Source organism: Rhododendron vialii, chromosome 5a (assembly GCF_030253575.1).
Source record: "Rhododendron vialii isolate Sample 1 chromosome 5a, ASM3025357v1".
Taxonomy (NCBI): Eukaryota; Viridiplantae; Streptophyta; class Magnoliopsida; order Ericales; family Ericaceae; genus Rhododendron; species Rhododendron vialii.
This window is the reverse complement of record NC_080561.1, coordinates 35,281,372-35,294,752: the sequence shown is the minus strand read 5'-3', so window position 1 is coordinate 35,294,752 and position 13,381 is coordinate 35,281,372. Positions and strand designations below refer to the sequence as shown.

Below are 13,381 nucleotides of genomic sequence, written 5' to 3'. Positions count from 1 at the left end.
AACATGGTCGCTTTTAATAATATTAGCCAATAATTTGGAGAACAAAGATTAGTTTTTTTTTAAATTGATTTGTCATAAAACATAATAGAGCCATGTGAGCCTTGAAATTACGTCACAGGACTTTTCCCTCATTAATAATCATATATGCTTAAGCTATATTTAATATTTTGTTATTCGAATACAACATGTAATGTAGGAGTATCACCCTCCAAACCCCCCAGTGAGTTGCCCCGGTGATCAAGTCATAGGACGCCCCTTTCGCTAAAGTTTTTATTTGACCATCAAGTTATTCTTTCACAATACATCACATTTAATTCAAACAATAAGTACTTATTTTCATTAGCGGAACAGAGCCTTATGAGTTTGCTTCCTCTTAAAGTCGAAACCTCTTAAGTGTTATCAATTTCTTTAGAGTCAATTTATACAGAGTTTTATTTTAACTTTAATTGGGACCCCGCAAGTGGCCGTGGGAATTGGTCCCCCCGTTGATAAGTCGAGGTGCGCAAGCAGAGTAAACTAGCACAAACACTTGAGTTATAAAAAGAAATGTATATTCCTCTATCCTTCTTAATTACATATTTTGACAGAAAATGCATCAAGTATCTCAAAATACGGAAAGTAACCACCTTCACTAACTGAACCTAGTTCAGTTGGTCAGAACTGTTGCAACTCATTAAAAAGTCAAGAGTTTGAATCTCTCCAGCCAATTGCGTGGTGAGTGTTCTTTCCTTAGACGACATTTTCCTTTATTAATTTATTTGTTTCTTCCCTATGATGGGTGTTGGGTTTGGTCCCGGGTTGATATATACTACTCCTATATAGTATGTACTTCATACATGATCGATGTTTAAACTCTTCTATCGATTAAAAAAAAAACCTTGTTAATATCCAACATCTCTCCTATTTTTGGGCAAACATGTGTCGGTTAGTAGTAATAAATTCATATTTCATAAGAAAAATTCATATTCAAAACACTATAAGATTTATATGCTGGACTATAAAATTTTATAATCAACACCGAAAAAAATTCACATATGTTCTCGCCTCGAGTCATAACTTTTTGCAACTTAACCAAACCACAAAATTCATACGTTAAACAACAACAATTAATATTTTCACCTCGAAGGTCCATATAAATTTATGTATCAGCGTCATAAAAAATCTCATAACATTGGCTGTAAAATTGATATATATGCTAATTCACAAAAGTTTATTAAGAACCATATCTTGAGCCATAAAACGCATATCACGAGCCATAAAATTTTGTACTTACATGTACCGTACAACTCAAATAAAAGATGTGTATTGAAGCATTGTCGTAAAAACTTTCAATAAAGTTCCTAAAAGGGTAAATGATAACTCTCGAATAAAAAGCAACTACTGCTCACTACACATTTAACTACAAAATCCTTTGATGATAAAAAAAAAAAAAATACTAGTATTAAATAAGGGCCATTTTGCTAAGAGAAATTAAAGTAATTTTCAAATAAGTAGTACTTTTTTTTGCATTGAATGTAATATATTATGAGAGAATGATTTGTCTCATAAAGCAAAAAATAAATACTTAACAAATAAGAATCTTACCAGATGGCCTAATTACAAAAGTGGCCGACTACTTGCAACTACAAATTTATTGAATGTAACCTGTTTATACTATGATACACATTTTATTTGCAATATGAAACTAGGCTACGTTCAGAAAATTTATAGTTACAAATAGTCCGGCTCTTACAAAATCCTTAATTTCCTCGAACGCCGTCGCTTCATTGGTTGCCGACGTCGTACCTTAGGATTCAAGTCCCACAATTCTTTTTCATTTTCGTTTTCTTGGAACCATAAATAAAACTTTTTCTCGGAAAAAATAACGGCCCACTTGGCACCGTGAATTTGAGTGAGAGAGAGAGAAGAGAAGAGAGAGAAAGTGCTCCCTGTCTCCTCTCCACCTGGACCACCTCCGTCCGACTAGTCCCTGTGACTCCCTTTCACTTCTCCCTCCCCACACACACTCTCTCTCTCCACTTTCTCTTTCCTAACTCTCTCTCTCTCTCTAGAAATCAATTAATGAGAACGAAAACCTGTGATCTGCAGTTGGAAAAAGCGTGATAGTGATTGGGCAGAATCGAAGAACAGTTCAGAAAATTAAAAGAACTGAAGAAGGTAATAGTAACGTTACCTTTTTGGAAAACCCTAGCTATAGGTTCATGGTGTGGTTTTTTTTCCTTCTTCCCTGAAGATATAGCCTATAGGTACGTAGTTGTAGCTCAGGCTATACGGTTACATGTTCATGAATTGAAATATGTTCACATCCTGCATGAAAAAAATGCCAATCACAGCGTGGTGGGCTGTGGTTAATTTGTGCAAAAAACGCGGTTGATGCGAGAAAAGTGTATCGATACATGTGAAAAATGTGCGTAGATATCTGTGAGCGTGCTTTGATATTTCTAGTTTCTTTGATTCTTTGTCAACCGTGGATCATTTCTGGAGTCAGGACTATTCCCCCCTCCCCCCTTGTGTTCTTTTCATGTCAAATATTCAGGTTGGGGGGGTTGGGGGATTCTTTGATTTTCTTGATTTGTGGGTTTAGTTTTGCAATTTTCCATTAGGTCTTACTGCTGGCTGTTTTTATTTTTTATTTTTATGTTTTGCTGTTAGTATGTTTTCGGAAATTTATTTGTGAAGTAATTTGCGAATGATGCGAGAGCAGATATATCCATTGGTTTCTCAATGCCTAAAAGCCATATTTTGGTCTCCAATGAGAAAATGCCATCGCTAGGCGATGTCGCTCTAATTGTTGAATAGAGATTGTGAGCCAAAAAATTGGCTTCACCATTTTTGTGGGGACCATTTGGAGAGAGAGAGAGAGAGAGAGAGAGAGAGAGAGAGAGAGAGAGAGAGAGAGACGCGGAAAATGTGGTTTGAGTCAATTCTTGTGAGAGAGAGAGAGACGCGGAAAATGTGGTTTGAGTCAATTCTTGTGCCATATTTGCACAAGATCTGAAGAAGCCATGAATTGGCTTAGGGTTTGAGATGGGTTTTGAGAGATTGTGCCAAATCATGGCTTAGGGTAGGTGATGATGTAAGCATGATCACGTGAATCTCTTGAGTTCTTTTCTTCTTCTATATTGTCACAAGTCAACTCATTGGACAACTTATTTGTGAGGAAAACCGTGTTTATGGTACGAATGAGGTTAATTCGATCACAAATTTGGCGAGAATTGCTGCATATATGAGACACATGCCAAATTTGTGATGTTTTAGGTTGGGAATGGATTGGAGTTGGCTTGTACAAATATTTTGGCTTAATGCTCTCTCTGAATTATACCTCTAAACTTTTAGTACTCAAACCCTGTTATGTTATTTAATTTTTGAGCTTAGTTCTCTAAATGTTTTGGTATACTTCTGATATTTTCTTGTTGAATCAGGTTTGGAAGTTTGAACAGCTCTTTGAGTTGGAAGTCTTTCGGTCATATGGATCATTGTGGAGCTTGTTTCATGGATAAATAATATGCATCCTCCCTATTATGACATTAACTGTAGGAAGGAATTTTTCCCTTTGTCCAGGACATTGGTGAAAAAATCAATAGTTTATCAGATTATCAGCATTGGCATGAACTGGTTTGATTTTGAACAGAACTAGCTAAAGTTTTTCCTTATCTGATGCATTCTTCGAAGATGAGTGATGGGGTTATGGTTGCCAGTGTCCTTGTCATGCCAGATGAACGATGAAGATCGACAGTTTTGGTTCAAAAGCAAATTTCTAATTTGAAGTGACATGCCTGTATTGTTTTTGGGAGGTTCTTCTTCTACTTAGAAGAAATAGTTAACCATCAGTCTGCTGAATTCCTATAAATTTAAGAGACAGAGCAAGATGGACGCTGAAAATTTGAAGACTAGCCATCTGCTAAACATTGGCGAGAGGATATCTCCTGCTGTCGTACCTGTGCTTTTGATTGCAATTGGATATGTTGACCCTGGAAAGTGGGCTGCAACTGTTGAGGCAGGGGCCCGTTTTGGTTCTGATTTGGTTCTGCTAATGCTTGTTTTCAATTTCGCTGCTATTCTATGTCAGTACCTTTCAGCTCGTATTGCTGTTGTCACTGGAAGAGATCTTTCCCAGGTACTTCTTCTTGGTTTTCTTGATTCAAATTATCATGAAGTCGTTAAGTATCTTCTTCCAGTATTATTTGGGCTTCAGAGAATTTTAACTATCACGGGAGTATTGAGTTTCAGTATTTTCTCTCATGAGAAATGGAAGAAACTAGCGACAAGGAGAAGTTCTTTGCAGTTTTAATTTTAGATTAGTTTAAATAGTCTGGTTCTCCGGTAAAAAATCATAGTAATGTTTGTAGACTTTAACTGGGGGCCGAACGAAAAGTTATGTTAAAGTTTTTCTTACAATGACAATGATTATCTACAGAAATTTTTTGTTAGGCTTCATTGATCGCAGTGTGCTTGAACGAAATTGAGTAACAGATGCACGATTTTTCTTAACGAATTTGTATTATTTCTTGTATAGCTGGGTAACCATTGTTGAATTTGGTTGAAATCCTATTCATCCAGTTAAAGTGGTTGAATTCGATTCCCAAATTGGAGTAAATCCATTATTTCATCTAGGCGCAACAATTAAGTTGTGCTGTATTTTGAACCCTTCTCCTCTTATGTGGTGTTGTTTTCCGTTGCTGTAATACTGCTACCTAGTACTGCTGATTTACTTGCCTGCTTTTGCGCTAGTCACTAACTGCTTATATTTTTTTGTATGGTTTCCCCCTTGGTGATGGAAAAGATTTGCAGCGGAGAATATGACAAGGTCACGTGCATATTTTTAGGAGTTGTAACAGAACTTTCCATGATTGCTTTGGACCTTACTATGGTAATTCTCCCTGTCTTAATTATTGATGGTACCTTTTTATTCTTCCTTTGGATCACAATCCTGCTCATATTAACCCTTGTTTTGCCAGATTCTGGGCACTGCACAAGGGCTCAATTTATTTTTTGGTGTGAACTTATGCACTTGTGTCCTTGTGACTGCTTTTGATGCTGTTCTGTTTCCAGTTTTTGCCAACCACCTGGTAAGCCAGGAAATTTTCTTTTGTTGTTTCAGTGCCATTGTTATGAATGATTGAATTATAATTTCAAGGGGACATATTTTTCAGGATAGTGGGAAGGTGAAGTTCCTTTGCATATCAATGGCTAGCTTTATACTGCTTTTTTACGCTATAGGGGTGCTCTTTAGCCAACCTGAAATTTCAATGTCCACGACTGGGATGCTAACAAAGCTAAATGGAGAGAGTGCATTTGTGTTGATGGGTCTTCTTGGAGCAAATATCATGCCTCACAATTTTTATCTCCATTCCTCTATTGTACAGGTCTCTCTCTCTCTCTCTCTCTCTCTCTCTCTCTCTCTCTCTCTCTCTCTCTCTCTCTGTGTCTGTTTGTGTGAGTGCGCACACTCGCGTGCGTGCATCTGGGTGATGCTTGTGCGTGTGTATATTGGGATATCTGATGTATCTACTGGATTCTAATGACGTAGCATCATGTGGGTCTTGCAAATTATTATTTTTGTCCAGAAAAAAAGCATCCAATAAAGTGAAATTTTGTTGACTTGCATTTTCATGCACTGAAGTTTTGATTTGGTGACATATAAGCGTCAAAACTATGGAGCGAAGGAAACCATTTGCTTGATGGTATAGTGAGTCCGGATTCTGTTCTCATACTTCTAAATAGATATATTACTCTCTAAAACATGCATTTGACTTCATCTGCTACTTTTTCCCTTTGGCATTATGATGTCCAAGGGACCAAACATCTAAAACATGTATTGGTGATAAAATTGTTTGTTGTGGTCCTCAACTCCAACAATACAGAAACATATTTGGCATGCAAGGAATGGAAGATGTATTCATGGGAAAATGCTTGCCTCTGTTTTAAGCTAAATATTCTATTGCACTGCCATAACACCTGTGGTTAATGTTAGACAACTTGATATACATTGTTGGGCACATTTCCTAACAGCTCAAGGTTTTGGGGGGTTTTGGGACTACTGGTAACCTAACATGGTATCAGATGGCATTCTATCGCAATATGTATGGATGTTTGCATCTCCACTTGCAAGATGGGGTTGCTCGTGAGGGAGGGTGTTAGATAGTTTGATATACATTTTTGGACCCGTTTCTTAATAGCTTAAGCTTTTTGGGCCTACTGTTAACAGTTAAAATTGTAGTAATGTCAAGTGAGGGTAAATGATCTACATTTCCAAAATTCATGTGCATGGATAAAAGTCAGGAAACCTTTCTAGAGTCAGACATGTTGCCGACTAAATTACTTGCGCTAAGCAGTATAACATTGTTTTCTCCATGGTAATTGGATATGGTTGATTTATGGTCTAATTTATTGCCTATTACGGCAACATCTTTTGTTTTTAGTTGTCTCCTTGTAAATTGGACGAGACAACGAGTTTGTGGTCTAATTGGTTGCATATGACAGCAATCTTCTCTTCTTCTTCTTTTCAGTGCATTATTGATGCAAATCCTTTTTTTTTTATTACACTTTTTCCTGAAGGAGGTATCTGTGAGATAGGCACCATACAAATAACTTGTAATCAACCCCTTAGAGCATGAACAGTTAGGTGCGTGTTGTATTGAAGTATGTTGGCTGAGCTTGTATCACTTTACACCAGTTTACGGGGTGCAAACTCTCTTCATATTTTTTCATGTGTTCTTCTTTTTGATCTTGATTCTTGACATTTACTCAATGAAATTCATGTGCCCCTACAACAATAAGACAATAAAATGGAGAGAAAAGGGGGAATTGAAAACTGAAACAAGGACCTTGTTATCTATCTATTGCTAATTAAATTCGTGTGGTGCATCTTGCATAACAATGACCAGTACACTTGTTTGTGCATCGCATCCATTGCAAAGTGCCGACTTGCTTTAACCACAAGAAAGGTGTTTGAGCATCATCCACATGCAAAATTGCAAAAATGTGGAGACTGCACAACTCTTAAGTGTATCAATTATACGATGAAAGAGTAAGGCAAATGGATCGATCATCGATCTTCTTTGCAATATTTGTAAATTAAAACCCTGAAAATAGAGCAATATAACTTGATCCTTCTAATTTCAAGTGCCAAGGGAATGTAAGCAGTTGATATCATGCTTGGAGTTATCCTCTTTAGTCTTTATAGTTGAGACCATTTTCTATCTCGTGCGCCTCTTGTTGCATCAAAAGGTTATGTTTATATTTTTGTGAAACTTGAAGTGCAAAATCAATGAATATTTCCCCGCTTTGGTATTCTTGCAGCAAGAACTAGGAGCACTGAATGCATCCAAGGGACTCATGTCTCATGACCACTTATTTGCCATCCTTGGCGTGTTCAGTGGCATTTTCCTGGTGAATTATGTGCTGATGAATGCAGCGGCGAACGAGTTCTACAGTTCAGGCCTTGTTTTGCTCACTTTTCAGGATGCATTGCAGCTAATGGACCAGGTTTGGTTTTCCATAAAGCTCTTGGTTCTGTAACTTCAGCCTCTTTTTTTTCTGATCACTCAGAAAAATATCTTTAGTGCAGGTTTTCAGGAGTTCAACAATAACCTTTTTGGTGCTACTGGTTCTGTTTGTTTCCAGTCAAATCACTGCATTAACTAGGAATCATGGTAGACAAGCAGTCTTGCATGATTTCTTCAGAATGGACATTCCTGGTTGGCTTAATCATGCGATAATAAGAATTGTGGCCATTCTTATAGCTCTCTGTTCAGCGTGGAATTCAGGTGCTGAAGGTATCTATCAACTGCTAATAGTTACACAGGTAGCGGTTGCCCTTGTCGTGCCGTCTTCTGTAATCCCCCTTTTCCGGGTTGCCTCTTCAAGATCAGTAATGGGTGTCCACAAGATCTCTCAGTTTGTGGAGTTCATAGCCCTATCCTTGTTTTTTGGAATGCTATGTTTGAAGATTATATTTCTGGTAGAGATGATATTTGGGAACAGTGATTGGGTCAGTAATTTGAGGTTGAATGTAGGGAGTAGCATGTCATTGTCTTATATTGTTCTTCTCATCACTGCTTCTACTTCACTTTGTTTGATGCTTTGGCTCGCAGCCAAACCATTGAAATCAGCTAGTTCCAGATTAGATGCTCAGCTACTGAACTGGGATATAAAAGACGGGGTACCTGAGTTGTTTCCATATAGAGGTAAAACTGATTTCAATGAAACTAGGAATCAATCCATGGTATCCATGAAGAAGCAAGAAACTGAAATAACACCAGAAAACTTCTTGGAGAATTATTCGGATATGTCAGGTAGAAGTACCTCAAATAAGTCGGTTAGAAGTACCAAGGTGGATGTTCCAGGAACACTCCTGGTTTCTGATAACATCCCTCATATGCCTACTATCGAGGAAAATGGTCCTAGTAAGAACTGTCCTAGTCCTGTGTTCCATGCAGAGGAATCACGTAGAACAATGCAAAGCATTTTTGTTTCAACTGTTTGTGGTGAAGGTTCTGCTGGTTTCAAGACAGAGTCAACAGGCTTAGTAGATATGACTGTCAAAGTAGAGGGACATTCGCGGACTTGTAATGATGCGGAGGGAGAAAATCGGGAGACTGAAGAATCTTCTAAAGGGGTGACTGAGACTATACCCTCTTTAACTTCTGAGGGTCCAGGGTCATATAGGAGTATAAGTGGGAAAACCGATGATTGTGGTAGTGGTGCTGGAAGCCTTCCAAGATTAGCGGGATTGGGCCGGGCTGCAAGACGTCAGTTGGCTGCAGTTCTTGATGAGTTTTGGGGACAGCTGTTCGATTTCCATGGGCAAGCAACAAAGGAAGCAAAGGCTATGAAACTGGATCTGCTACTGGGGCTACATTCAAAAGATGATGATCCAAAGCCTGCTACTCCGGTGAAAGTGGACACCAGGGTGAATGAGTTTACTGGATTCTCTTCATCTCCAATGAGTTCAAGTTTATTTGATTCCCCCAACGTCCTTGGGGTACATGCTAGTATGGAAACATCGTATGCGGTTCGATCAGGGTCTTCTTCTTCGTTGTCCCACCGCATGCAGTTGTTGGATGCCTATGCGCAAAACACTGGCCATAATGCTCTTGACTCTGGTGAGAGGCGATATTCTAGTTTACGACTTCCACCATCTTCTGATGGCAATGACTATCAGCCAGCTACTGTGCACGGCTACCAACTTGCATCGTATATTAAAGCCCAGATTGCTAAAGAGAGATTGTCTGGTTACTCGTATGGCCAAATGGAGGCACTAACCCCAAAATCCCCAACTATGGGCATATCAAGTTACATAGATCCACCAGGTTTCACTCGGGCACGGAAATTACAATATGGATTAAACAGTATGAAGCCACCTGGATTTTCAAAACCTGTTGTATCCAGAAATAGTCCATTGCAATCTGAACGGCCATTTACTGATCTTATCTCTGCTTTGCCTGCTGAGAATCTGAACACCGCAGTTAATGAAAAGAAATATTGTAGCCTGCCGGACATATCTGGGCTTGCTCTTCCTTACAAGAATACATATTCGTCTGATAGGCTTACGGATAGTCATAGTGGATATGGACCATCTCTATACACAAGTCATTCAATGAAGGCAGGAGCTCCTTTGTCATTTGATCATCTCTCTCCTTCAAAACCATATAGAGACCCATTTACCTTACCGTTGCCTTCAAGCTCAGAAACCGGATACCTGTGGTCGAGACAGCCCGGTGAACAGTTTGGTGCGGCTGATAAAACACAGAATACTGGGGGTGGGGAAGTTGGGCTTAAGCAAAGCTCACTTCCTCCAGAAACTATGTCTGCTGTGGATTTGGAAGCAAAGCTAGTTCAGTCTTTCAGACACTGTATTGTGAAGCTGTTGAAATTGGAAGGGTCTGATTGGTTGTTTAGACAGAATGATGGGGCTGATGAGGATCTTATAGATCGCGTGGCTGCTAGGGAGAGATTCCTTTGTGAAGCTGAAACTAGGGAGATTAACCGGGAGGTTCTCTTGAGCGAAACTGTGTCTTCCTTTGAGAGGAAGTCGGGTTCTGTATTAAAAAATGATGAGACCGATTTCACCAAATTTCTGGTTTCCTCTGTTTCTCATTGTGGGGAAGGTTGTGTTTGGAGAGCGGATTTGATTATAAGCTTTGGCGTGTGGTGCATTCGCCGGGTGCTTGAGCTCTCACTACTGGAAAGTAGGCCAGAGCTGTGGGGGAAATACACATATGTATTAAATCGTCTTCAGGTAAAGTTTTCGTGTTTCATGGTCTACTAGTATTTTTGCAGTACATTGCATTAACTATTGCATATGCAGTTCATTGCATTCTTTGAGGTACATGGTTTATCCCTTGTTGATCAAATTGAAAGACAAGTGCTCTAGAGGTATCCCACCCCTTGATTGCTTTTGGTCCAAGGATGAAGTTCTTAATGATAGTTTGTTGCATTTACCGAATTTTCGCAATAATAGCCTAGTCCTTCCAAATTGATGTTCCAGTATCTTCCCGTTATTTTCCCCACCCTTATCCTATGATATGTACATGTGATGTTATCCATGTTTATGGATCTAATTGGGATGGTACTACCTTGGAAACTGGGACACTAGTAGCTCAACCCTCTTGAGGTTACCTTCACAGATGGTTATATCTGTTCCCCACAAGCTTTACTAACAATCTTTGTCGCTGTGCTGACAAAGAGGCAATGGTAATAAAGTCGCTCCTTGTAGTTGAATTTTCTGTTGTGGTAACCATGTTGTCCGAATCGAGTCTTGTTTGGTCACCAATTCCTTCTGCCTTAAATGTCTCATGAATTCCTTGACCTTAATATTTCTGCTTATTCATCTTAACTTTTTCGTACGGGTTGCTTATCAAGTGGAGAGTTTGTTATTTAATTGTGCCATACTATCGTATTGTCCTTGGAAATTTACTATGTGATTCAAATCGGGATGTAAATGCTAGACGGCCACCAATTCCAAGATGATGGGACTCCCTTTTGTTCTTGTTAACTTTTTTCTCATTTTGGCTTTAAGTCTTGATTGTTTTCTCTCTAGTTTATCCATGTCCCTGAGACATGCATGTTTTTTAATGAATGTACTGACTGGCAGGGAATCGTCGATCTTGCATTTTCCAAGCCTCGCATGCCAATGACCCCCTGCTTTTGCCTTCAAATCCCGGTGGGACGCCAACAGAGATCAAGCACACCTATTTCAAATGGAAGCTTGCCCCCGTTTGCAAGGCAAGGAAGTGGGAAATGCACGACTGGAGCAGCACTTTTGGACATAATCAAGGATGTTGAACTATCATTGTCATTCCGAAAGGGTCGGACAGGAACTGCGGCCGGTGACGTGGCTTTCCCGAAAGGAAAAGAGAATTTGGCTTCCGTTCTGAAACGGTACAAGCGTAGGTTGTCTAACAAACCAGTTGGGAATCACGAAGGTTGGTCTGGGTCGCGTAAGGGTCCCATGTCAGTCTCTTATGGTTTGTAGCACTTGCCCTAACGTCCCTTGCAACTGGGTGGTAGAATTTTTTTTTTTTGGGTGGGGGGGGGGGGGGGGGGGGGTTGTGTGGCTTGGTTGGAAGCGGCTAACTGTCCATTCTATTGTTCTCGCTCTCTCCCGCTCGCTCATGTGAAATTAGCTCCGTGTACATTATGTATACATAGGATAAGATCACTGGATACGTAATTGGAGCAGAATGGAAGGAAACAGGAAGAAAAGAACGGTGGCAAGTGCTAATAGCAATTGCAACTGCGGTCGTTGTCTCCTAATACCGCCGGTCAATGAAAGAGAGTAAGAAGGGAAGTGATTTTCGCCCTCCAATATGAGTGTCTCGCGACCGTTTTTTGTATTTTGCACTTCTAACAGAACCATTGTTTAGATGCTAGATGTTGGAGGGCTAAAATCATTTTGCATAATGGCTGCTGTATAATATGAGACTTGTGAGCTTGTATACACCAGTTATGTCTTGTTTTTCCTTCCTTTGTGCCCTTCATGGCATGTGCAAAAGGTCAGGCCTTGCTATGTTTTTCTTCCTTCTGTAACTTGGTTCTATTTTGAGTTCTGCAGTTCATACAGGTTCTAGTCTCCAAAATTCACCTGATTTGGCTTGGTAAGCCACTAGGCTCTTTTTCTCTGTCTTTATTAAAAGAAAAAAAAAATCACCTTTGCTAGTTTTGATCTAATTTTTTGGATCAGTAGTTTGCCTCAATGAGAGGAATTGTGAAATTAAGAAAATTATGATCCAAACTCAATTTTTTTTGAATAAGATTAAAAAAAAGAAGAAGCTAAAAGATAGATATTTTGGCTTATTTTTGTCTTATTAAAAAAAATTGAGTTTAGATTATAAATTTTACTTTTCAGATTTATCTAGTGAGACGAATCAGTAATCCATCAAAATCTAACGCAAAATGAATAAACGAGAAAAAAAATTGAATACAAATTCCATGGCTTACAACTCCAGTCGTTCTTTGGATTACTCTACAGTGTCGTTAGATTTGTAACTCTTCTCTTTTTTCTTTTTGTAATGTTTTATTGGTATCAATGAAATATTACTTTATTTGTTGAAAAAAAAAAGGTTCCAAACATAGAAATAATAAAAATATGGGCTTCACATTCTCATTCCTCTTCAAGTTACTCTCATCCAAACTATGTCTCAAAAGAAAGAAAATCCTTCTAGTTCCGTTGCCGATTAGAGGAGACATCATTAAAGAAATGAAAAGCACATTTTTAATCGACTTTGAAAAGAATCTTTTTTTTTCTTGGGAACTGATTTTTGCGCTTCAAGATTTACTGCAGGCGCTCCACCTTTTTATTTTTATACTGTGATGTTGCTGGCAACATCAGTGTATATTTTATTTTTTACACTGTGATGTTGCTGGCAACATCACAGTGTAAAAACAAAAAGGTGGAGCGCCTGCAGTAAATCTTGGAGCGCGAATATCAATTCCCTTTTTCTTTCTATTTTTTAAAGGAATAGTGTTACTTTTTCCTGCACACTTAGGACCCACAATTCCCACTTGGGAAAATGTTTCCCAGCGTTGCGCACACACTCTCTCTCTCTCTGTGTGCGCGCGTTGCACACTCCTCTAGTTAAGGGTCATCATCGGGGCGGGCGGGGCCATGTCACCCCCCAAGCCCGTCCCGGGCCAATCGGGTTTTTTCTTTTTTGCGGGCCGGGCTACCTACCATAAATTGAAGTCTAGGCCCAGCCCACGGGCTAGCCCAATTGACGGACTGGCGGGCCACTGGGCCAGCCATCGGGCAGTCCAAAAGCCAGGCGGGCCAACAGGCGGGGCTCAAATTTCCTTGGGCAAGGGAAAAAAGAAAGGATTTTGTGGGATTTCGGGCTAGTGGGCGGGCTTTTGGGTGGGTACTTCGGGCGGGTTCACG

The 13,381-nt window shown here is 39.4% G+C and overlaps 1 protein-coding gene across 4 annotated transcripts; it reads left to right on the top strand.

The window, feature by feature from the left end:
• Positions 1–1,971: 1,971 nt before the first annotated feature.
• LOC131327299 (ethylene-insensitive protein 2.2-like) lies at positions 1,972–11,966 on the top strand. 4 transcript variants are annotated; one of them, XM_058360396.1, is made up of 9 exons: positions 1,972–2,157; positions 3,423–3,615; positions 3,716–4,117; positions 4,784–4,870; positions 4,959–5,069; positions 5,154–5,366; positions 7,303–7,488; positions 7,571–10,243; positions 11,099–11,966. In XM_058360396.1, exons 3-9 carry the CDS (start codon positions 3,869–3,871, stop codon positions 11,477–11,479), a joined length of 3,900 nt encoding a protein of 1,299 aa, XP_058216379.1. In that variant the 5' UTR covers positions 1,972–2,157; positions 3,423–3,615; positions 3,716–3,868; the 3' UTR covers positions 11,480–11,966. The 4 variants fall into 4 exon arrangements, with proteins under 4 accessions (XP_058216379.1, XP_058216377.1, XP_058216380.1 ...); XM_058360394.1 differs by having other exon boundaries at positions 3,699–4,117; XM_058360397.1 differs by lacking the exon at positions 3,423–3,615 and having other exon boundaries at positions 3,699–4,117.
• Positions 11,967–13,381: the final 1,415 nt, after the last annotated feature.

What these genes read in the sequence shown, in the direction of transcription:
- LOC131327299 (XM_058360397.1), top strand. Translation starts at nt 3,869, where the DNA reads ATGGACGCTGAAAATTTGAAGACTAGCCATCTGCTAAACATTGGCGAG. An exon ending in TTGCTTTGGACCTTACTATG is followed by an intron (nt 4,871 to 4,958) that starts GTAATTCTCCCT and finishes TTGTTTTGCCAG; the next exon opens with ATTCTGGGCACTGCACAAGG. An exon ending in CATTGCAGCTAATGGACCAG is followed by an intron (nt 7,489 to 7,570) that starts GTTTGGTTTTCC and finishes TCTTTAGTGCAG; the next exon opens with GTTTTCAGGAGTTCAACAAT.